This window comes from Amblyraja radiata, chromosome 20, assembly GCF_010909765.2.
Source record: "Amblyraja radiata isolate CabotCenter1 chromosome 20, sAmbRad1.1.pri, whole genome shotgun sequence".
Lineage (NCBI taxonomy): Eukaryota > Metazoa > Chordata > Chondrichthyes > Rajiformes > Rajidae > Amblyraja > Amblyraja radiata.
This window is the reverse complement of record NC_045975.1, coordinates 13,873,304-13,898,882: the sequence shown is the minus strand read 5'-3', so window position 1 is coordinate 13,898,882 and position 25,579 is coordinate 13,873,304. Positions and strand designations below refer to the sequence as shown.

At 41.3% G+C, this 25,579-nt stretch overlaps 1 protein-coding gene across 3 annotated transcripts in view; it reads left to right on the top strand.

Annotated features, from left to right (window-relative positions):
* Positions 1-11,629, top strand: part of alkbh3 (alkB homolog 3, alpha-ketoglutarate dependent dioxygenase) — a 30,972-nt gene extending 19,343 nt beyond the window's left edge. For 2 of the 3 annotated variants that reach the window (XM_033038888.1, XM_033038886.1), the window contains 2 exons: positions 6,422-6,520; positions 10,886-11,629. In XM_033038888.1, the coding sequence (XP_032894779.1) occupies positions 6,422-6,520; positions 10,886-10,972 (186 nt within the window). In that variant the 3' untranslated portion in view covers positions 10,973-11,629. Of the gene's footprint in view, positions 1-6,421; positions 6,521-9,075; positions 9,162-10,885 lie in introns of those variants that run through there. The other variant, XM_033038887.1, reaches the window with a different exon arrangement.
* The last annotated feature ends 13,950 nt before the right edge of the window (positions 11,630-25,579 follow it).

Here is a 25,579-nt window from a genome sequence, read left to right as displayed (position 1 = left end):
GAGGATGCAGAAATGATTCACAACAATACTACCAGGACTGAAGAGCTTGAGTTATAAGGATTGGTTAGTCTGGAATTGTTCACCCTAGAGTGAAGAATGTGGTGTGGTGATCACATAGAGGTTTATAAAATCATGAAGGGCATTGGTAAATCGGATGGTTAATCTTTTTCCCCAAGGTAGGAGAGTCAAAACATAGAAGATATGGGTTTAAGGTGAGAGGGGAAAGATTTAAAGGAGACTTGAGTGGCAAGTTTTTACACTCACAGGGAGGCAGGTACGTGAAATGAGCTGACAGAGTAAGTAGTAGTGATGGGTATATTTACAATGTTCAAAAAACATTTGACAGGTTCATGGATAGAAAAAGATAAGGGATGAGTTGGGCTGAGGGACCTGTTTCCATGCTGTACTACTGTGTACCTCTATGAGTCTAGGATTGAACAGCAGAACCTATTAGATATTTGAATTGGATATCATAGAAATCCAATAAAAGTCACTGCTTCAGATTTAAAATGGGCCAAACGGGAGGGGGTGCTTTCGAGAGGTAAATGATACAAAGTAGAATAAAATACATTTGTGTGCACTAATTCAAATTGCATCATGAATTAGATGAAGAAATCTTGTTCGGATTTTGCGGTATATTGCGATAAATAATGGTATTCACCACTGATTTCCGAAAGCAAAGCTGGCCACAAAAATGGGGTGAACTCTGTGGTTTTGAATTCCTTTCTCTGAGGTTAAATACAAATGAAATCTCTCTGGTCATTATGCGAGCTGAACAGTCAGCAAAGTGATCCTTTTCCAGCAAAGTGATCCTTTCAGTTCACCTGACTTCCGTCATTCTATTGAAGGAAACTTGAGAGCATTGACGCCTATGCAGAGGGCTGATGTACTGAGGCTGATTTCTGGATATCCTCATTGCTATTCCTTGAATCGCAGTGTCAAGATGCAACCAGAGTGAACACTGAAAATGTCATCATCATTACACTGATTATGTTTAATTATAAGGGAAATTCAGGATTTAACTCACAAAATACTTTACACAAAAAGTGATTACTGGCTGCTATGGACTTTCAAAAGGTCATCGTAATCGATAGTTAGAATTCATAAAGAGATACCTGGGTCATATGGGAAAGCTACAAATGTCTTTGATAATAACTGGTTGACTCACTACTTTGAGGTTGATTACAGGACACCAAACATTGAGAGATTATCTGAGCTTTGTTTGCTGACAATCCCTAATTTCCAAGATTTTATTATTTTGATGTGATTAGAAAGGGTGCCCCATTAAGAGGGCCAATAAATTTCTGATGACACTGGTTCTATTTTCGGGAACCGTTAAAATAAAATATCACATTTGGCTTTCCATGCTTTTCCTTCTCTTTCTCTTTCTCCTGTTATTGTTCTCTCATTTATCAATTCTTTATTAAAATTCCAAAGTCTGGGAGTGCTTTGCAATCAATCTCATTTTGATATTCCACATCATAACTCTTAAAGCTTTAATGCTAGAATCTCCAAAGTATGCTGTCACTGGATGACCTGTTTATCAGAAACTCATCCTCTCCACAGAGCCATCTTTTTGGCATTTCTTTTGAAATTGATTTTTGTTAATTAACAATTTAAAATGCACTAAAAGCAGGTTTGCTGCGTGAGCTGTTGTCCTTGCATTTATTAGTTATCTTTGTATTGATCTCAAGATGCATTTATCAAAAATTGAATTGATTCACATAATCTATATTTGCAGCCCATTTTGAAAATCTTAATAGATCAAAGCTTCAAACTTCTACATTCATGACAAAAGTGCTTTTAAAACAATAAATAAACATGTTGTTTGGTTTAAATAATTGTGGTAGTATTGGCTCTACTAGACATTGTGTGGGTGGCTCTGACAATACAGGGAAAATCTAACATGGTTCTGATGGTTCCCATGGCAACTGCTTAAATGCCAGTTTAAAATGTATGTACAGATATCTTTGAAAAGGCTCGAGGATTAAAAAAAAAACAAGAATTTGTCGCATCCTGCGGTTAAATCAATTACACCTAATAATGTCTAAGACTTTAAGAATTGCAGCGTAGTGCCTGTTTAGTTTTGCAACACATAGTTATAGACGTAAGGAATGATCAGAAGTTAGGGGTCCTTAAAATTTATATTCATAACATTGTGGTTTTACAAGGAACATAATATCCATCATTGTTAATTGAAGTTGTCTTATAAATTACATGATTTAAGTAACTACGAGCTGGATTCAAATAAAAGGTCCGTGCAGAATTCCTCCATTGGAAAGGAAATGGGAAGTTTGCAACACTGGCTATTGTATAAGATTTCCTAAATTGAAGGGGCGGTCAAGAGAACTGCAAACATTTTTCAGACAAATCGCTGACGAAGCATACCCTTGTAATGAATTGACTCCTCTCTCCGTGTAATCCAAAGTTAGTGATGGTCATGAGCCATGACATTTGAAGCTTGCTGAAAGTTTGACCTCCGTTGACTTTCGGGTGCACCTCGTGGCAGCGTTTTTCTGAGGGTGAAAGGAGAGGCAATAGTCACATTGCAGATCACAAAACAAAATGTCAGGCTGGCTGTAATCAAGCTCATTATTTTTGATGCAAGATTAAATTACAGAGATTCACTTGTCTCTCAGTTATTTGTTCAGGAATAAGTGTGTTTGTAACTGCAAAATCTTAATGTTGTTGAATGGCTGAATGTAAGGTATGTAGCTGTATCTTTTCTTACTCTCATATGACAGTGGATTGGTTGTTTCTCTCAAGAAAAAAGAGAGTCGCCGGAGAGAGAAAGGAGAGAAACAGGGAGACAAAAGGGAAGCAAAAGACGAAAAAGAGAGCAAGGATCTCCCCCCTCTCCACCCTCTTCTCCCCCCCTTCTCACCCCTTCTCCTCCCCTTCTCTCTCCCTTCTGTCCCATTCTCTCTACTTCTCTACCCCCACCCCCCTCCCCCTCCCCCTCCGTGCTCTCTAAAGGACTTACAGTACTCTGTGGCAGCCGTTTACCTTCCTCTTCATCGCGCAGACAGTGCTCCTCCGCTGTCCCTGGCCCCCACCTTCGCGATGTGTTTGTGTGTGTGTGTGTGTGTGCGGTCGGTAGATGCAGCTCGCGGTTCTGTCGATCAAGCTCGCGGTTTCAACGCGGCCGGTCGATCCAGCTCGAGGCTTTCCAGGCGAGTGCCCTCGAGCTTGAAGTTTGAAGGCAATCTTCTGGACTCACGGATTAGGTCTCCCAAGTGGGACAGGCCCTTTAGCTTTTTTTTCTCAACGAGCTTTACCTTCGACTATCTTCGATTATCTTCGATTGCCTTTGATTACCTACGATAGTATTACGACCTACTATGACCTACCTCGACTAAACCTACGAGTAAAAAAACATAGATTTTTTCCATGACAACCTTTTTTTACTCGCGGGCATTTTTCACCTTGCAGAAAAAAACGCCACGACCTAACTGAGGCCTCGAATACGCGGGGACTACTCTCGAGCATGAAGGAGAGTTACAAAGACCTCCTAGGACCTCGTGTCGATCATGCTGCGAGTATGAGTCGAGGGCAAACTCTTCTAAACTTGCGAATTAGGTCGCCGCAGTGGGACAGGCCCTCAAATCATTTTCAGGGACCAGTCATACGAAAAATATTAAATTTAACCAGGTGGCATATTTCTAGTCATGTTTTAAGAAACAAATGCTGTAGTTCTTGGTGCTACACTACTATATCTCCAATGTAACTTCCCACCTCACAGGATCTCTGTTCACTAGCTTCACCCTCTGATGCTATACAGTGATGTAGGAATCCACTAGTATTGTACCCAATGTAATACAGTGATAGACATACCCAGCAGGATTATACCTTAATGTTATGTAGTGACGTACCTTTGCCCAGCAATACAGAATTCCAGTATTGTACAGACCTACAGCCAGCAGTACTCTGCCCAACTTTCATACCGTAACAAGCTTATACTAACAAAATAAGGGAGAAACCAATGGATGTGGTGCATTTGGATTTTTGGTAGGCTTCCAATATGATCCCAGGTTGGAGGATAGTCAGCAAGGTTAGAACATGCAGAACTGAGGTTGATATGCTAACATGGTTTGAGAATTGGTTGTCAGCAGAAAGCAAAAAGTGAGAATACATGGCTTTCTTAGGTTTACAGGCATTGATCTAGTATCATTAATCAATACGGGCCTCCCTCTTCACAATATCAATAATTTATCTGGGCAAACTAAACACCATATTACCCAGTGTGGTGCTGATATGCAACTAGATGAGATTAGAGAGAGCAAAGTGAAAATGCAAAGGTTTCAAAGGATATAGACATCGTGAGTGAGTGGGTAAGAATAAGAAATATAATGTGGAGAAATCTAAAGTCATTCATTTTAGTTTTCTTTAGAAAGACAGTTCTGTTTCAAATGGCATTGGGTAGTGTTGATCGAAGGCACCTGTGTGTATCACTAAGCGCCAACATGCAGGCGAAACGAACAATTAAGAAGGCAAATAATGTTTGCATTGATTGTGCAAGGATTTGTGCAGGAGTATGGAAGTCTTGCTGCATTTGTATAAGGACTTACTGAGATCGCACATGGAGTATTCTGGAGTTTTGATCTCCTTGCCATGGAACGGTTGCTCTTGCCTAAGAAGGAGTCAGTAAAGGTTCACTGTATTGATGGTGAGCTTGCTGTAAGAGGACATGTTTCATAGACCAAGATTGTATTCTGTACAATTGTATTCTCTATACAATTGAATATAATTGCATTATCTCTAGTTTAAACGACTTCACAGATTGGATGCGGACAGAATGTTTTCCCTGGCTGAGGGGTCACATTAACAGAATGTTTAAGGCTCAGAAGAGGAGAAACTTGGAGCTAAAGCTTGCTACAAAAGTGTATTTTGTTTGATTAATTCTCCAATATTGATTTTACTATGTAGGATGGTTTTGTGATAAGTGGCAACAATAAACTGGACATTATGACAAGTATTAAAATGCAATTTTGTTTTATTAGGATGTCAAAATGTAAGTTATATAAAAATAAATTAAGAAATTGAAGTTCAGAAATTCATTATCTGCAGTTCATACAGCTGTTGTTATTTTTTAAGGGAATCTTTTCCATCATTAACAACATGTGTTTGGAGTTGATGCACTTATTTTAAATACATGGATGTCTGTTAAGATTGTACATTTTATGTTATTTCTTACAAAAATGTCTTACCAAAGCTTTATTCGACAATCAATCATCTTATGATCTGCACTCTTCATATTTCCTTGGCAGGTCGATGAAATTATGGTAGGAAAAAAAAAGTTTAGTAATGATACATTTCATTGCAATGTTTCCAGAATATCTCACATTGAACAGATGGCCCAAAATATTAAACAATAAGCCCTTTTCATGAAGGAAATCAGGTTAGACCCGTAACAAATTTCATAGGTATTTAACTATGAGCCGGGGGGTGGGGGTAGATTCATGGACAGATCGTACCATCGATATTACTTGGTTCTGAATTCTCCAAAACTTTTCAAAGGTTAACATTGTTAGACTCCATGCCTCGAGAATTTCATAGAAAATAGAATAGTACAGCACAGGAACAGGCCATCAGCACACAATGTCTGTGCCAAACATAATGTTGCCAAGTTAATCTGCTCTGACTGCATGTGATCTATGTCCCGTCCCCATATCCATGTTCCTATTTAAAAGCCTCTTAAATGCCACTATCCACTATCATATCTGCTTCCCCCGCTGTTCCTGCAGCACATGCCAGGCATCAAATGCTCTCTGTGTAAAAACATAAAATTGTCCTCCACATATCTACTTTAAAATATTTTAAAATTTACCCATCTAACAAAGCTATGCCCTCAAGTCTTTGACAATTCCACCCTGGGAAAGAGATTCTGACTTATCTATGCCTCTCATAATTTTATATACTTCTATCAAGTCTCCCCGTTAACCTCTGACACTAGAGAAAACAATCCAAGTTTATCCAACCTCTCCTTGTCGCTAATACCCTCTAATCCAGGCAGCATCCTGGTAATCATCTGCGCACTCTCCATAGCCTCCACGTCCTGTAATGGGACAACCAGAACTGCAATCAATACTCCACATGGGATTTAACCAAAGTTTTATAATGCTGCAACATGACCTCCTGACTAAAAATAAAAAATTGAAGATTAATTTCCTGAATACAGCTGTGGTTAATCCAGGGGGAAAATTATAGTGACTCAGGAAAATAAATATTTTCTCTATGTCATTTCTTTGCACATTTGAGTATTTCACGTATTAAAAAATGATATTTGAGATAAAGAACTGTTTGACTAGGGTATGATGAAGTCTCGAGGTAACCCGAACTGATGACCTATCACTTCTGAAAATATCAGGAATAATTACAAGATTCTTAAATTGTTTCATCGTCTTTCTATTGCTTCATCCAGGAAGAGAAAGGTGATTATACCTATGCCGAAAGAATTCGTATCCCGTTAAACCATGGGTGTCTGTTGGTAATGGAAGGGAAGACCCAGAAGGATTGGCAGGTGAGGTCCTCTAAGCCCAACAGCAGATATTGCAGTGCAGGATATTTCTTAAATAGATATTCTTTCTTTATCTTGACTCAAATCAATTTCCTCCACTCAAAGACCAATATATTTCATAGTTTCACTTTTATCTGAAGAGAAGGGCAAATGGTTGTTAGTAGAGACAAATAAAGAAAGAAGAAATTGTACATCCTAATGATCTCAGGATGCACAGATGAAATGAAATTTTAATTATAGGAATAGATGCTTTTCTAAAAATAGGAAATATTATGCACATCTATTTTGTACATAGCCAATCTCATGTATGGTAAAGCCAAACATGACTGAGGAGGAATGAGCTTCCTGATTCAGCTTTATCGTGCCTGTATTCGCATTTTGCCATACACCAGCTTAACATTGTCATTAGCCTTAAAGGTCAATGACAGGTCATGTGCGACTCGTATAGAGAAAAACTGGATGAAGGAAAATGAGGAAAGAAAGGAACTGTAGATACTGGCTTACACAGTGCTGGAGTAACTCAGCGGCTCAGGCACCATCTCTGGAGAACATGTATAGGTGACTTCTCGGGTCAGGACATTTCTCCAGAATTCCTGCTGCTCCTCAGAACATGATTTGTTGCACTGCCTGCAAAGTACAATTACTAGCATGGAAGGAGGTTGGTTTAGCCCATGAAGGGTGTTCCAATTCTGCAAGAGTAATCCAACTTTTATCCACTTCCCTTTTGAATGCACAATTGAACATACCTCCACAGCCCCATCCCTGGCCGTCCATTTCACATTCTAGCTTCTTGCTGCAGAAAGTGTTTCCACCTGTCACTTTGATTCTTTTGGAGGTGATCTTCAGTGCTCACCTCTGTAGGTGGGAACTGTTTGGCTCTGTTTAGACCCTTATGGTTTTAAATATATCAATCATAGCCCCTTGCAACCTCATGTTCCAAGAAGAACTTCACCCTCTTCCCACCCAACTTCTACAGTCTGTCCACATTTGAAATACAGCAAATCTTTTCATCATGTCCTCTATATCAGTTGTGAGCCCATTTTCATATTTAAACAACATCTTACTTTGCTGAGACTTTAGCCGGTACCTTGCCTATGTCATGGATGATTACAGGAATATTTAGTACCCATCCCTCTCCTTGTTTACTTGTCACATCCTCATCTATTTTACTTGTCACATCCTCAAAAAGTTCCAGAAGATTAGTCAAGCATGATTTTCCTTTCATAAATCCATGCTGACTTGGACTAATCCTTTTACTGCTATCCAAATGCTCCATTATTACCTATTTATTAATTGACTCCAGCATCTTTCCCACCACCGGTCAGGCTAACTGGTATGTAATTCCCCGTTTTCTCTCTCGCTCCTTTCTTGAAAAGTAGGATAACATTAGCTATCCTCCAATCCACAGGAACTGATCCTGAATCTATTGAACATTGGAAAACAATCACCAATGCATCCACTATTTCCAGAGCCACCTCCCCGAGGACCCTGAGATGCAGACCATCAGGCCCAGGGGATTTATCATCCTTCAGTCCCATTAGCCTACCCAATACTATTTCTCGCCTAATGAAAATTTCTTTCAGTTCCTCTACCCCCTTAGATCCTCTGTCCTCCAGTACTTCTGGGAGATTGTTTGTGTCTTCCTTAGTGAAGACAGATCAGAAGTACCTGACATTTCTTTGTTCCCCATAATAATTTCATTGTAACCTTACCCACAGCTGGTAACGCATTCTGTTTTTCAACAACTAAATAATTATTTTTAGTTTTACTTAAAATGTAATTATCTTGTATGTGTTACTAAGACTTTATAAAACAATTTTTTTATTATTAGAGTTAACAGAAAATTACTCCCAATTCATTTAATCCTTACTAAAATGCATTGAAATGATGTTAAAATGTTTGATTAATATTATTGTTTTGAAGAACGACACAAAATGCTGGAGTAACTCAGTTTGTCAGGCAGCATCTTTGGAGAAAAGAAATGTGACTTTTCGGGTTGAGACCCTTCTTTGGACCCGAAACGTCACCTATTCCTTTTCTCCAGAAATGCTGCCTGACCCGCTGAGTTACTCCGGCAGTTTGTGTCTATCTTCGGTGTGAACCAGCATCTGCAGTTCCTTCCTACACATTGTTTTGAAGGATATTTAAAGTCTGACAATATGCTCTCTCATAGCTGTTAGTTCTTATTCAATGGCTGACTGGAATGCAACATTTTCAAGGGAATGTGATTAAGTAAACAATTCAAACTACCCTGTGCATTCTAGGCACAAATAAAGTAATATTAAATCTCCAACTCAATTATTCATCTTCACAGTGAAAAAAAACCCAATAACTTTCCTTTATATTCAGACTGCCAATTAATTGCAGTTAACCATTGTGATTAATGCATTGATTTTCTTCAGATTAGTATTTTAGTGTCAATCAAATGCATAAATTACACTGAGAATACCTTTAAAGTCCTTCAATAAAATTTGAGATTCAGCTTTTTGCACATGTATGGTATAGCAAGCGATGGCAGTGTGCAGTGACGTTGTATCTTTCGATAATGTGCTTCACAGATCCTGAGGGCAAATGCAAAGTGTCTCTCATTTGCTCTTGGGGCCCCACCAGATAAGCTGCTCTAAAAATCTGCATTCACAGTCTGCAGGGTAATGTACTGCGCTGATTAAAACTAAGATTAAACATACTAAATTGTCATACTAATCACAATTAATTTTTAATTGCGTACCCGCCAAAATGTATACAACAATATTAACACAGGAAAGTAATCCAGTATGCTTCAGAGAGCACAATTAGACAACATTTGATTCAAGCCATTTAAGATACAACTAACTGTTGACTAAAAACCTGTTTTTGAAAAAGTAGATTGTATTGTGGGTTATAAAGGAGGGGTGAGAGTCAGAGGTTTGGGGAAATTCCAGAAGTTGGGAGTGCAGTTCTGCAGAGAGAGTGTTAAAGAAACCAGACTAGAATTAGAGAGAGAAAAATAAGAATGTAAGAAATAGCAGCAGGAATAAGCTGAAGATAGACACAAAAAGCAAGAGTAACTCAGCAGGTTGGACAGCATCTCTGGAGATAAGTAATAGGTGATGTTTGAAGTCGAGATCCGAAACGTCACCTATTCCTTTTCTCTAGAGTTGCTGTTTGACCCGCTGAGTTACTCCAGCTTTTTGTCTATCTTCAGTTTATACTAGCATCAGCAGTTCCTTTCTACACAGCAGGAATAGACTGTTTGATTCCTCGTTCCTACCACGCCATTCAGTAAAATCGACCCTGACCCCAGGAGCTGTCTGCATGGAGTTTGCACGTTCTCCCTGTGACCATGTGGGTTTCTTCCAGGTGTTCTGGTTTCCCAGAGACATGTAGGTTTGTAGGTTAATTGGCCTTTGTAAATTGTCCCGAGTGTTGAGGGAGTGGATGGGAAAGTGGAATAACATAGAACTAGTGTGAACGGGTGATCGATGCTTGGTGTGGACATGGTGGGCGGTTCCATTCTGTGCCTTTTAATCAATTTGGTGTCACTTTCCTGCCTGATCCAAATTGATTCTTTAATATCCAAAGATCTACAGATTTACCTAAAAATTGGAAGAAGCAAATAATTGAAGAGATGTGAGATTTTCTTGGCGGCTAGAGCTGATGAAAGTCAGGGAGCAGTTAAGTGATGCGCAATTAAAACGTAAGGGTTAGAATACAGGCATTTTAGCTCACCTGAGGATTGTGTACACCAACCCCAAAGCTTTAGGAAAAAGGAAACCTTGAGGTGCTAAAGGCTGAGAAGAGAATTCCATAAGCAAACAGGTAGAGTATGATCAAGTTGAAACAATGGAAGAAGGTAGTCTTTGAGAGGAAGGTGAGAGAATGACGAGCAGATCGAGAACGTATGGGTTTAATAGAAAAGGTTAATGAATATAAATAGTAGTTTTTCAGTCAAGAGCCAAAGTCTAGGCATTTGAGAGTGCAATGGGCAATTATAAATAACTTGGGAGGGGAAGAGAGTATAAGGATGAATATTTTGTCCAAGTGCTAAATGTAGAAAAAATTGAGATGGAGAGGGATATGGGGAATGAGGTACATGCAGCTCCTGTAAGTAGTAGGGAAGTAGTAATAGAAATGTTGTTATGACAGAGTGGGTAAGCCCAAGTGGATTTATTTGAAGGGAGAAGTTAATGGCAGAGGATGAGGGAATCATTGAAGGGGATTACTTGAATTAAGGTGGAAAGTGAAATCAGAAAGGAGAAGAAAATTCCTTGGGAGGACTGAATAGTAATTCAAAAGTAAATAGAGGTGTTATTAGAAAAGAATATAGAAAATAAAGGATCTTAACAACAACAGTATTAATATTTGAATATATTTTACCATTATTTTCAGCATCGAGTGCCAAAAGAATACCATGATAGAAATCCACGAATAAATCTGACATTTAGAACAGTTTATCCCGAGGCAAGATTAAACTGAAGATAACGTGTGAAAATCTGCAGCAGAACTGTGTGAAAATAAATGAAAGAACAAGAGATGTTGTCTGTTAATGTTTACAATTCTAAGATATTGAACATTTATTAAAGAAGAATTCTAGAAAGTTTCATTATTGCAAGTTTTGGAAAAATGTAGTTTGAATACTAAATTGGGAGCCAATTGGAAGTTATTTCTAAACTATGTAAATGCATTTTTAATTATTTGAAGAAAAAATAATTCAAAATGTGATTGCATACTAATCTGGAAAGTTACAGAGAGAATTGTGTCAATGAGTGCTTGGATCCAATCAATATACACTGAAGGCTTAGATGTTTGAAAGTCAGTACAATTATTCATGTACTTTACTAATATCTCCCTCCAACTTAGCTTCAAAACATTTTTTTTAAATAAATAAATAATAAATGACCAAGCGTGAGAAAGGAATAATTTTGGTGTTAGAAAACAAACTGTTGATTGATTATTATTTGTAAAAATAGTTTCTTAAAGATTATGCACTATAAGTTTGAAAACGTGTTTAACTCTTGAGTTAATTGTCCAGGAAAGATTATAATGAAAGCATAGTCTTCAAATGGGATAGAATTAATGATACCAAGCAGCGCAATATGTACATGCTAAATAAATGGATTATGCTAATCCAAACTGTGATCTGACCTTTTACTACAGCTTGATGCAGTGAACATTTATTCATCATTTATTCTTCAATTACTTCCGTTTTCCAGGGCCCCACTCCCTCATCTTTACTATGGATGTTCACTCACTCCATACCATCCCCCATCAGGAAGGTCTTAAAGTCCTCCGTTTCTTCCTCGACCGCAGAACCAGCCAATTTCCCACTATCAACACTCTCCTCTGTCCGGCAGTGCTTTTCCTTACTCTTAACAACATCTCCTTTAAGTCCTCCCACTTCTTCCAAATCCAAGGCGTAGCCATGGGTCCCAGCTATGCCTGCCTCTTTGTAGGGTACGCCAAACAATACCTGTTCCAGGCGTACACTGGCCCTATCCCCGAACTCTATCTCCGCTACAATAACAACTGCATCGGGACTACCTCCTGCACCCATGCAGAACTCAGACTTCATTAACTTCACTACTAATTGCCATCCTGCACTCAAATTCACCTGGACCATCTCCGACATCTCCCTACCGTTTCTTGATCTCACCATCTCCACCACAGCAGATAGACTATCGACTGACATCTATTACAAACCCATTGACTCCCACAGCTATCTAGACAATTCCTCCTACCCTGCCTCCTGCAAAGACGCTAACCCCATCTCCCAATTCCTCCGTCTACGCCCAAGATGAGGTATTCCGTACCAGATGTCCTGAGATGTCCTCATTCCTTAGCGAACGGGGGTTCCCCTCTTCCATCATCGATGAGGACCTCACAGCGGTCTCCGTGTTATCCAGCAGCTCTGCTCTTGCTCCCCCTCCCCCAAGTTGTGACTAGAGTCCCCCTAGTCCTCACCTTTCACCCCATCAGCTGTCGCATGCAGCACATAATCCTCCAACATTTTTGCCACCTGCAATGGGATCCCACCACAGCCACGTCTTCCCATCTCCACCGCTTTCCGCTTTCTGCAGAGACCGTTCCCTCCACAACTCCCTGGTTAACTCGTCCCTTCCCACCTAAACCACCCCCTCCCAAGGTACTTTCCTTTCAACCGCAGGAGGTGCAGCACCTGTCCCTATACCTCACCCCCTCGAGTCCTTCCAAGGACCCCGACATCTGTTCAGGTGAGGCAGTGGTTCACTTGCACCTCCTCCAACCTCAGCTACTGTATCCACTGTTCCAGGTGTGGACTTCTGTATATCGGCGTGACCAAGCGCAGGCTCAGCGATCATTTCGCTGAACACCTCTCCTCAGTCTGCCTAAACCTACCTGATCTCCCAGTTGCTAAACATTTTAACTCCCCCTCCCATTCCCATACTGACCGTTCTGTCCTGGGCCTGCTCCACTGTCAGATTGAGGCCCAGCTCAAATTGGACGAAAAGCGCCTCATATTTCTCTTGGGCAGTTTGCATCACAGCGGCATGAATATTGACCTCTAACTTCAAGTAACTTGCTTTTCCTCTCTCTCCAACCCTCACCCTTCCTAGTTCTCTGACCAGACTGACTGTCCCCCGATTATATTTAATCTCGGTATACTTCGTTGTCACCGAGCTAACATTGATCTATTCTACATTTTCCTGGATTCCCATCTCCTTTGATGTCTCGTTTTCACAACTTGCCCTTCCTTATCTCTATGTCTCCCTCTCCCCTGTCTCTCAGTCAGAAGAAGGAAGAATATCTTCGGTGTAAACCAGCATCTGCAGTTCCTTCCTACACATTTATTCATCAGTATTCCAGAGAAATGCTCATCGTTGCAAGACCATTATTTCAAACAATGTTATTTGTTTCTATGCTATTTGCCAATCTAAACAAAGCATAGCTACATAGCTGAAGATAGTCACAAAATGCTGGAGTAACTCAGCGGGACAGGTAGCATCTCTGGATAGAAGGAATGGGTGATGTTTCGGTTCGACCTTTCTTCAGACCTTCGGTGTAAACCAGCATCTGCAGTTCCTTCCCATGGCTACAAAGCTCCCATATTTGGCAATAGATGGGGGTTTTTCAGTATTGCGACTTAATAGACATTGTTGATAAAATTGAGTGTTCACGTTTAACTTTGATGCTTTGGATTTCTATAAGGATTAGCATTGGAAAATGATTCACTTGTTGTGCATCCATATCAATGACACTAACCACCACGTTTCATTGCTGGAATATTGAGTATACAGCCCTGTTTTTCTTGTACTGTTGAAGTTTGGGAATCAGAGTTATTGAATGCAGAATGGTTATAACAAGGGACCTTTGGGCCTCTTCCCTCACATGCCGCACGGATCAACACCTCGTTCCCTCTTGCTTCTGTTCTCTATCCATGGTCATTTGCCTCCATCCTGCCCTGGGGCCATGATTCTGTCAGGTATTACCTTCCTTTCCCATCATCCACCTTCCCTCCAACATGATCCCTAATTGTGTGGCCACCGGCCTTTCTTCCCCCATAGCTGCATTCCTACTAACCGGAACCATCAATGTCCCAAATGGCACATCTCCCACAACGGGGAAAATGCAATCCTCACTCGATCATTGCTGAAATCAGTAGCAGTGCCCCACACCCAAAATGGTCAAAGCATTCCATTGCAACACTATCTGGCATAGCCTTTTGAATCATCCCGAATTTCTAATCAAGACACAAAGTTCTGGAGTAACTCAGCATATCTTGCAGCATCTGTGGAGGACATGAATAGCAATAATTTGGATTGGGATCCATCCTGACCAGATTTGGACTGGGATCCATCTTGCCTACTCATGTCCTCCAGAGATGCTGCCTGACCTCCAGAGTTACTCCAGCATTTTGTCTTTATTTGTAAACTAGCATCTGCAGTTCCTTGCACGTACAGAATTTCAAAGCAATTCTCTTTATCCCGTGCATAAACCCATCATTCAATACTGATAGAACATCCGATCATTAGAGGTGAGGTACGTCATTCAATCTCTTCTGCTCCCAGAATAACTACAGAGTCACCCATTAACATTCCCAATTGGTTCTTAGTTTTTCAAGGACCAAGGGTCTAGTTGTGGTAGCGGCTACAATTTCTTCCCATCGAATAATCTCACCTTGAAATGCAGTTTCTTATACTGGTGTTATCACTTACATCTGTCACATGTTATTTTTGATTCAGTATGTTGATCTTATCCATCTATTATTCTCAAGGTCATCTTCCTGAACAATCTGGTGTTCAGATTGGGTTAAGATTTGTAATTGGTTATGAACTGAATTAACAGCCTCATCCATGGCACTGTGGAAAGGTGCAGAGCTCTCGAAGAATAAAGAGGAATAGAAGTTAGGACGGTCAGAGCTAGTCATTTTCAAACCCTATCATTATGGACAGTTTCAAAACGAAAGTATTGTTATGTTGTGAGCATCTTTTAAGATGCAGTGATCTACAGTGGAAATAGATGTCGGTAAATGTTCCCATTTGAAGACTGTTGAAGAATAACATTTGCCTTGGAAACAGACTAGAATCGTTTTCTTACTCTGTAAAGCTATGCATAAAACTAGGCTTTAACTAGGCTTCAACTACCATCAAATTAAATGCATTTTTATGATATAATGTGGTGATTCCACCCCTTTTATAGAAAATGTTGTATTTGATGGATTAGTGAAATTATAGTAATGTGATGCATTTGCAACAGGAAAAGGCAAAGTACCTATTTTGGCAGATTCAAGATCTCAGCAGGAGCATTGAAAACACTGATTCAGTGGAGAGACACATCATTATCAACAATTCCTCGCAATTTGGCAACAGGTTATTTGGCACTTTCTTTTCCAAGCTTCAAGCTTTTTGTAAATTTAAAAAAAGATGAAGCTTACAAAGCACCTGTCACACCACCTGGATGCTTCAAAGACATTGAATTGGTGCATAACATGTTGCCAAAGCCCCAGTAATAACAACTGTCCAGTCACTCGAATTCTGGGGTGTTGAAGGAGTGAAAAATGATGCACAAGGTATCAAGAAAAAACCTACAGCTCTTTGTTCCAAAGTATCTTTGTTAAAGTCTCATTCAAGAGAGTGCTGTATTACTGCCAGCACCCCGCATCAGTTTTGCACCATGGTGCAATGCAATTGCCAAATCCAACACCACATTGAATTAAGTACAATTTACAAAGTAAGATTCTGATCTAAAATAACCTTGTGATTATCAATAACCGGTTATGTTTTTGTTTGATTTTTAAACGCCAACGTCTGATGATAACACAATTCTAAATCTCTGCTTTAATTTCCTTATTTTTTTTTCAAGATACTGACAAAGGATCTGTTCTCTCAAGATCCTCATTTATTTTCATATTGTTTATATATTGTACACTATCAACCTGAATACAGATAATTTGGTTTTCATTCTGATATATTTTAATTTTAAGTATGTTATGCCCCTGTCCCACTTAGGAAACCTGAACGGAAACCTCTGGAGACTTTGCGCCCCACCCAAGGTTTCCGTGCGGTTCCCGGAGGTTTTTGTCAGTATCCCTAACTGCTTCCACTACCTGAAACCTCCGGCAACCACCTGCAACCTCCGGGAACCGCACGGAAACCTTGGGTGGGGCGCAAAGTCTCCAGAGGTTTCCATTCATGTTTCCTAAGTGGGACAGGGGCATTACTGTCTAGTTATTATGATGGAGGCATGTAGACCATTGGGTCCACATCTGCTCTGAGGAGGGTAACCTCATTAGTCCCATTTCCCCTGCAATTTAATCTCCCATACATGCCCATTATCTCCCTTTTGATTGTTTTTTGTCCTTTACCTACACCATGGAGTAATTTACAGCCAATAAACCAACCAGCAGATCTTTGTGAAGTGGGAGGAAACCAGAATGCCCAGAAGATATTGTCAGTCACAAAGAATGTGCAAACGCCACCTGGATGGCACTGAGATCAGGACCTTAATTAATATTAACTGGTAACTCTGCAAATTCAGACAATTACTTAACAGGGTTTTTTTGTCCCCTAAGATCTGTGAAATCATACGTTAAAAGCCAAGCAGATTGATAACTGCAATGTAATAAATATATTAGGAAATGTTACGTGTAACTAGCTCCAGTTGTTCACCATAGTGATTAATAGTTGGCTGGATCATCCCCAACAATTTAAAACTTAATTTTAGAGGCTGACGTTGTAGGTTTACCATCTACACTCGGGTATTGGCATCAGCGTGGGTGTTCTGTCTCCCGGAAAGATTTTGAAAGGTTGACTGGGTAAATTGCCACAAATTGTAGGAATGTGATCTGCTGCTCATTGAGAGTTGAGGTTGTGCAGAGATATCTGCTTTCTTGATTCGTCGAAATGATAAAATTTGATCAGAGGCTAAAGCAAATTGAATTAATAGGAAAAATAATTAGATATTTATTCAGTACTTTAACTGTGTGCTAAAATAAGTGTACAGTATTTTTAACTGAGTATTTTGGGGGTGAGGGGGGGAAAAGGCAGCAATATACTAGAAAATAGCCCATTACTCTGTACAAAATCCATGTGTACCAATGCAGTACACCATTAATATTACAGCTTCACTAGTCAATGTTAAACATGATACCAAAAGAATGAAAACAATCTGAAAAAATAGTTACTTTAATGGAGGCCAAAAGTTAGCCCTTGAAAGAAAGTTAAGGAGCATACAAGAATCTAATTAATAAATAAATATACCAATGAATGTCCACTTTTCCAGGATTTAATTAGGATTGAAAACCAAAGCCAATGTTTGAATTTTATATCGGTTTACACGTGATCATTTTTAGGAAATGACATTTTCACGAGATGGATTGGTCCATTATTTAATTAACTGCATTTAAATGTTACCATTTCATTCGTTTGCAAGCTCGACGCTCTATTTTCTCCTACAGCAGCTGTTCAGCTTTTAATGGTGAAAGGCAGATTAGCAGAATGAACGAGCTTCATGAGAATCATCTTCCCAGATCAGTAAAATGCGACAAGTTAATTCTTACACTTGGCTGAGAGTTAACATCTGTAAATGTAAAATTGGACCTTTTAGTTGCAGTTCTGATATTTTTACAGTATAGCTACTGCCTTTTCTAATGCTCCCACTGTAGCCAACTTTCAAGATACTTTAGGTATTAAATATATAATATTTATTTAACACCTAAAGGTATATAATATAAAATCTTGCTCTATAGGCCAACATTTTATGTAGAATAGCAACAATTCATTTTTTGTTGAATATTTGTGAGACCACATTTGGAATATTGTTTATTCCCTAGATATATAAGATATCCCTATCTTAAGAAGGGTATACATGCTGGGTGTGTGCGATGAAGATTTACCAGAATGATTCATACAAATGTATAAATTAGGAATAGCATTGGACCACTCATTGTATTGAATCTACTTTGCTATCAAATAAGATCTTGGCCTATTTGATTTTAACTTCAACTTTGCACTCCTGCTCATTCTCAGTAACCTTCTGAAACATGTGACCACCTATTTGTGAAAAGTGACCCCTAATTCTAGATTTTTGCACAAAAGGAAACAATCATTTTATTATCAAATCCTATCTCAACGCAGAACTTAAAATCTAGTACAGACCACTCCCTAGTTTGCTCCAGAATGTGTTGGTCTCAGAAACACATTCCAAAACACTGTATATAAACCATTCATCTCAGCTACCTTTATCTATCTGATTTTACCCGTCTCTTTGCAGATTCCTGGGATGAAGAAGGGTCTCGACCCGAAACGTTACGTATTCCTTTTCTCCAGCGATGCTGTCTGACCCGCTGAGCTACTCCAGCATTTTGTGTCCATCTTCCTGATGTTTTGTTTCCTTAAGTGATGGCACAAACTAGGCCTGTCCTCTCTTGATTTTGAAGGAAGTGGAGGTGGTCTCATTGAAACATAACAAAGTCCTTAAGGGTACACAAAATTGCTGGGGAAACTCAGCGGGTGCAGCAGCATCTATGGAGCGAAGGAAATAGGCGACGTTTCGTGCCGAAACCCTTCTTCAGACTGCTGCACCAGTCTGAAGAAGGGTTTCGGCCCGAAACGTCGCCTATTTCCTTCGCTCCATAGATGCTGCTGCACCCGCTGAGTTTCCCCAGCAATTTTGTGTACCTTCGATCTTCCAGCATCTGCAGTTCCTTTTTGAACCCAAAGTCCTTAAGGGACTTGACAGGAATTGTGGAATTGACATTTCCCGTAGCTGGGGATCTGGCACCAGTATCACATTCTCAAAATAAAGGGTCGGCCATTAGGGCAGGGATTAAGACGTTTCTTTGCACGGAAGGCAGTGAATTTGTTTCTCTACATGGCTGTTGAGGCTCCGTTACCAAGTATGTTCATAACAGGCTTTATACAATTTTAGATATTAAACAAGTAAAGAAATGCATGTTTGGAGCAGAGCGATGGCATGGAGTTAAAAGATTAGCCATGATATAAACAGCTGAGCAGCCACGAGGGATCAACTTGTATATTCCTGCTCTTATTTATCATGTTCTTTATTTAAAAAAATTTAAATAACTATAAATCTTTGGACTTATTATATTTATTTTAAGATTTGAAAGGATGGTGAGCCTAACAATTCGTATCAGCAGTGAAACAAAAGCCATGCTTAGTTAATTATTATATTTGCCATTGGTTCATCTACTTCAGATTGTCAATTCAGTTAAACACTGAAGGAAAGTGTTCATTGTGCTGTGAACAATACTGGTAGATTAATTAATTGTAATTAGTTTTGTGTTGGTTTTGATTTTTATTTCAAAGGTGGTGGTAATGTTTAGCCTCCACATTACAAACTGGAGCACAAGCGTTTTGAAATTCTGGCTTTAAATTCTTACTGCAGTGTTCTTGCTGCAGCTGAATTATAACATTCACTGCAGCAGTCTTCCCGGTCTTGCAGCAAAGAGTATCTTTCGATATTTAAATAGTTTCCTGGTGATATTTCCTGTTTCAAGCATAAACCTGTTGTAGTGTAGGCAGTGGGGAATCACATCTTAACCCAGGTAGACAAAGAATTGACAGATCTCCTGCACACAAGGGAGCCCTGGCAGAATGTTTTTGATAATAAACATTTCAATTGCCCAGTCTTTCCAAAACATCCAGTATGTTGGGAGCTGCAGTTACCTGGACGTATGAAAGAGAAGCATTTAGTCCCTCACACCTTCTCTACCACTCATTAAAGGGCCTGTCCCACTTGCATGCGATTGCGTGCGTTTGGCCGACCAACCAGAAGCGGAGGTCGCGCTAAGTGCGCGCATGATGTCATTTACGTCATGCTTACAAATCAGCTGGGCGGGAGGCGTGCCAACTGAATTTGGGCGCCGCACGGCTTCGGGCGATGACGTCATCACGCAACGCCACGCGCTAGGCGTACGCCGTCAAGACGCTGCGTACGCCGTCAAGACACTGCGTACGACGTCAAGACGCTGTGTACAACCGCAATGCGCCTGCGTGTGTACGCGGGCCGACAGGCCATTGGCGCGCAAAGATTTCGGTCTGCTAGAATTTCGGAGCCCCGCATGATGTCAGGACCAGCCCCGCTTAACTCCATAACCCTCCGCGCTTCTAAGTGGGACCGGCCACGCGCGGCCATACAGTGCCCGTACGCCTCAAGCGACCACGAGGTCGCGTAATTTGCGAGCCAAGGTCGCGTAAGTGGGACAGGCCCTTAAGACCATTGCTGATCTTTGACCTCTTTCCCTGCACTATTCCACAATATCTAAAATATTCTAGAATATATACCTCAACCAGGCATATATCATATATATATAGCCTTGGGTAGAGAATCCCAAATATTCACTATCCGCTGCCCACAAAAATGTCTTCCCATATCCATCCGACATGGTTGATCCCACATATTAAGACTGTGGTTCCTGGATTTAGATACTCAAACCAAGAGAAATATCATCACTGAAATTGCCCTACCAAATCTACCAAAGAATGTTGTACTTTTCAATGAGATTGCTTCTCATTCAATCAGGTATACAGTGTACAAAGTCATGAGAGGAATAGATCGGGGTAGATGTAGCCTCTTGCCAGAGTCGTGGAATCGAGAACCAGAGGACATAGGTTTAAGGTGAGGGGGGAATGATTTAATAGGAATCTGAGGGGTAATTTTTCACATAAAGGGTGGTAGGTGTATGGAACAAGCTGCTGGAGTAGGTAGTTGAGTCAGGGACTGTCACAATGTTTAAGAAACATTTAGACAGGTACATGGATAGGACAGATTTAGAGGGATATGGGCCAAACACAGGCAGGTGGGACTAGCGTAGATGAGACATGCTGGCCATTGTGGGCATGTTGGACTGAAGGGCCTGGTTCCACGCTGTAAGACTGTGACTCTATGACCCTACCAGCCTAGTCTACTTAGAAACATAGAAACATAGAAAATAAGTGCAGGAGGAGGCCATTCGACCCTTCGAGCCAGCACCGCCATTCATTGTGATCATGGCTGATTGTCCCATATCAATAACCCGTGCCTGCCTTCTCCCCATATCCCTTGACTCCACTAGCCCCTAGAGCTCTATCTCTCTTAAATCCATCCAGTGATTTGGCCTCCACTGCCCTCTGTGGCAGGGAATTCCATAAATTCACAACTCTCTGGGTGAAAACGTTTTTTCTCACCTCAGTCTTAAATGACCTCCCCTTTATTCTAAGAACTTGACCTGCTCTCATACAACAAGCCCACCATTCCAGCGGTCAGTCTGGCGAACTTTGGCTGTGCTAAAATTCTACATTAAACATTTTCTAACAGCTGGCAAACGTCATCAAATTGCTATCATGCAATATATGAAATCACTTGCTGCTCGGATATGCACTTAAAAATGTTACTGGGCAATAACAACGTGAGTCAGGCATGCACATGTTGCTCAAGTCTCAGCTTATTAATAATGACTTCATCGTTGGCATTCTCAAACATGTCCTTGTATCAGTTATTTTAATTAAAAGCATTAGGAGAACTCCAAATATCAAGGTCTCCTTCATTGCAGCAAATCCTGCCTTCTGCTATGACGCTTGGAAATAGCTGGTTTGGCAGCAGAATGATCCAGAACATTTTTAAGCTATCGTGTTTTCCAAGCGTGTTTATTTATTCTTGGTGATGTAGCTGGAGAAATAGCAAACCTCAAAATACGTGACAGGTTTTCCCAATAAAACAATGTTATTCCCAACAAAATAAACTGTTCAAAGCATGGAATATAAAACTCCAGCTTTTGGATTTATGATTGAAATATTTAGAAAATATTCACTGGTACAAAATATTTTGGATGTAGTCCCTAAATATGGAAAGAAAATTAATGATGTTTAATTTTCTCATCGACATGATTACTTATCAGAGCCCTGCTTCTCTATCAAGCTGTCAGCATTATCAAACACTGCTCTTTGTGCATTTGTCCGTGTTTTACCTCACAGTTGCTGATAAACTGGACGTGTATTTTGCTTGCGTTACATTTGTGACAATGATGGACATTTGTTATCCTATATCCTCTTCCAGAATTCAGCTGATTGAAAGCTACAGAGCCCATGGACCCAAACCTCTCCGCAGGCTTTCTCCTGTCATTTTCTAGTATCTCAAGTCAAGTCAAGTCAAGTTTATTTGTCACATACACATACGAGATGTGCAGTGAAATGAAAGTGGCAATGCTCGTGGACTTTTGTGCAAAAGACAAACAACCAAACAACCAAACAAACTATAAACACAATCATAACACACATATTCTTTTACATAATAAATAATGGAAGGAAAAACGTTCAGTAGAGTTAGTCCCTGGTGAGATAGGCGTTTACAGTCCGAATAGCCTCTGGGAAGAAACTCCTTCTCAACCTCTCCGTTCTCACCGCATGGCAACGGAGGCGTTTGCCTGACCGCAGCAGCTGGAACAGTCCGTTGCAGGGGTGGAAGGGGTCTCTCATGATATTGTTGGCTCTGGAGTTGCACCTCCTGATGTATAGTTCCTGCAGGGGGGCAAGTGAAGTTCCCATAGTGCGTTCGGCCGAACGCACTACTCGCTGCAGAGCCTTCTTGTCCTTGGCAGAGCAATTCCCAAACCAGATGGTAATGTTCCCGGACAAGATGCTTTCCACCGCCGCTGCGTAGAAGCACTGGAGGATCCTCGGAGACACTCTGAATTTCCTCAATTGCCTGAGGTGGTAAAGGCGCTGCCTTGCCTTACTCACGAGTGCTGAGGCATGTGATGCCCATGTCATATCCTCGGAGATGTGGACTCCCAGATATTTAAAACAGTTCACCCTATCCACAGGATCCCCATTTATCCTCAATGGAGTGTACGTCCTCGGATGATGTGCCCTCCTAAAGTCCATGATCAGCTCCTTCGTTTTTTTGATGTTCAAGAGGAGGCTGTTATCCTGGCACCAGAGTGCTAGACCAGCCACCTCCTCCCGGTAGGCCTTCTCATCATTGTCTGAGATCAGGCCCACCACCACAGTGTCATCAGCAAACTTAATTAATGAGTTGGAGCTGAACCTAGCCACACAGTCATGTGTGTACAGGGAGTACAATAGGGGGCTGAGGACGCAACCCTGGGGCGATCCTGTGCTCAGGGTGAGGGACTTCGATGTATTCCCTCCCATCTTGACTACCTGGGGCCTGGCGGTGAGAAAGTCCAGGACCCAGGCACACAGGGAGGTGTTGAGCCCCAATTCCATTAGCTTCTCGGCCAGTCTGGTGGGGACTATCGTGTTGAAGGCTGAACTGTAGTCTATGAACAGCATCCTCACGTAGCCCCCCTTCTGGCTGTCCAGATGGGAGAGAGCGGTGTGCAAGACCTGGGAGACCGCATCGTCCGTGGATCTGTTCGGATGGTATGCGAACTGCAACGGGTCCATGTTCCGAGGGAGGAAGGAGCAGATGTGTTTCTTCACCAGCCTCTCAAAGCATTTCATGACTACCGAGGTAAGGGCCACCGGACGGTAGTCATTCAGACAGGCTGGGGAGGCATTTTTTGGTACCGGTACAATGATGGATTTTTTGAAGCAGGCAGGGACCACGGACTTGTCCAGGGAGAGGTTGAATAATGTAGTGAGCACTGGAGCTAGCTGCGTAGCACAGGACTTGAGTATTCGCCCCGAGATGCCATCGGGGCCTGCAGCTTTTCTCGTGTTCACCCGTGTTCACTTCGTGCTCGGACAGCGAGAATATGTGCACATTCCTCACTTCAGCTTCGGTAGCCAGCCCGCTGGCGGTATTGTCGATAGTCGGCAGACCTGGAGTGGTGTTGCCCCTCTCGAAACGAGCGTAAAAGGAGTTCAGGTCATCAGCTAGGGAGGTGCCGGCACTTGCGAATGAGGGAGGGGTGCTCCGGTAGTTGGTTACAATCCGTAGCCCCTGCCACAGGCTTCTGGTGTCCTGCTGCTCCATCTGTAACTCCATCTTGTCTCTGTACCTCCTCTTTGCGTCCTTCACCGCCCTTCGCAGTCGGTAGGACTCTGCCTTGTAGACGTCCATGTTTCCTGATGCCAGGCCCGAGTTGTAGGCAGCGGTGCGAGCATTCAGGGCCACACGAACAGACCTGTCTACCCAGGGTTTTTGGTTCGGAAAGGTGCTTACCCTGACCGTGGGGACGATGTTGTCGTTTACTGTTGCGATGAAGTCCGTGACTGCTTCCGCGAACTCCTCCTACTTGGGGTTTTTCCCCCCTCTCTGTAAGACTTTATTCAATGTATCCAAATTCCATTCTAGCTGACATTAATGAGCTTTCCTCTCCCTTGAAAATGAAGCCATTTTGTTTAACCACCACTCCATCTCCACTCTAAAGTGGTATATTGTGTTGTCTTCTCCCCAACTTATGCCCTCAGTTCTCATGTTGGATTTTTTAAAATCACTGGGAATGTATCTCTTTCACAGTGATGAATCAGTCCAGGTTATCCAACTGGACATGTAGAATCTACTAAATCCCACGACAGAAAGTAATGAACAAACGATACTTAGCTGAGCCAGACACGTTGTGGCTCGTTTATTCCAGAAGCCTCTATTACCTTCATTCTCACTAATCATAACCTGTGTACAGATAAGCCCAATTAGTGCGTCTGACCTTGGAGTTGTTATTGCAGCTCTTGTGGCTGGACCTCCACGTGAGGATGCTGGCGAGTCGCCAGCGCTAACAGGCTGTAAGCAAAACCAACGTGGGCGTGAAGGCGCCTCAGACATCTTGCCTCTTGACAGCGCTTGACAAGAGTCAGCTCACTTCAAAACCCACATCATTATCCAGCAAGAGGGGACTAGATGAGCACTTGAATCATTGTGGCATTGAAGGCATCAGGCCAAGTGTTAGAAGATATATTTGTTGGTCAGCATAAATGTGGAGGGGCGAATGGCCTTTTCCGTGCTGTAAAATTATATGACTGCCCTTAATGAATTCCACATATCTAACCAATTATAACTATAGTACCAGTAACATTGATTTCTCTCCTTGACAGCCTTCTGCACAGAAAGCATAAACCCTGTATTTCTCCACAGATGCTGCCTGACCTGCTGAATATTCACAGCATTTTGTTTTTAATCAAAGAAACGCCTCCACTGCTATGCTTTCCAATAGTTCTTTTATTAGTTCTATAGTACAGTGAAATTCTTTAGTTTTGCATACAGATCAGTAAAGGGTCTATCCCACTGTACGAGGTAATTCAAGAGCTCTCCTGAGTTTAAAATAAAATCAAACTCGTGGTAGGCACGTAGAATGTACATAGCGGGTACGTCGGAGCTCGGGATGTCTCTTAACGGCAGGTACTCGGGAAACGCGGTAAGCTCGTGAAGACTCGTGAAGACTTTTCAACATGTTGAAAAATGTCCACGAGAACTCCAAGTACCAACGAGCGGCTATTACCATAATTCTCCGAGTTCGAATCAGGCGAAACTCGGGAGAACTCTTGAATTAGCTCGTACAGTGGGTCAGCCCCATTAGATTTTTGCCATACATAAGTACAATCCCTGATTAAGTACAGAATGCATAGAAACAGCCCACTGAGTCCATTAGCAAGATTCGCCCTGGTTTTTACGCCATTTTCAATGAGGGCCCATTGCAGCCATTGC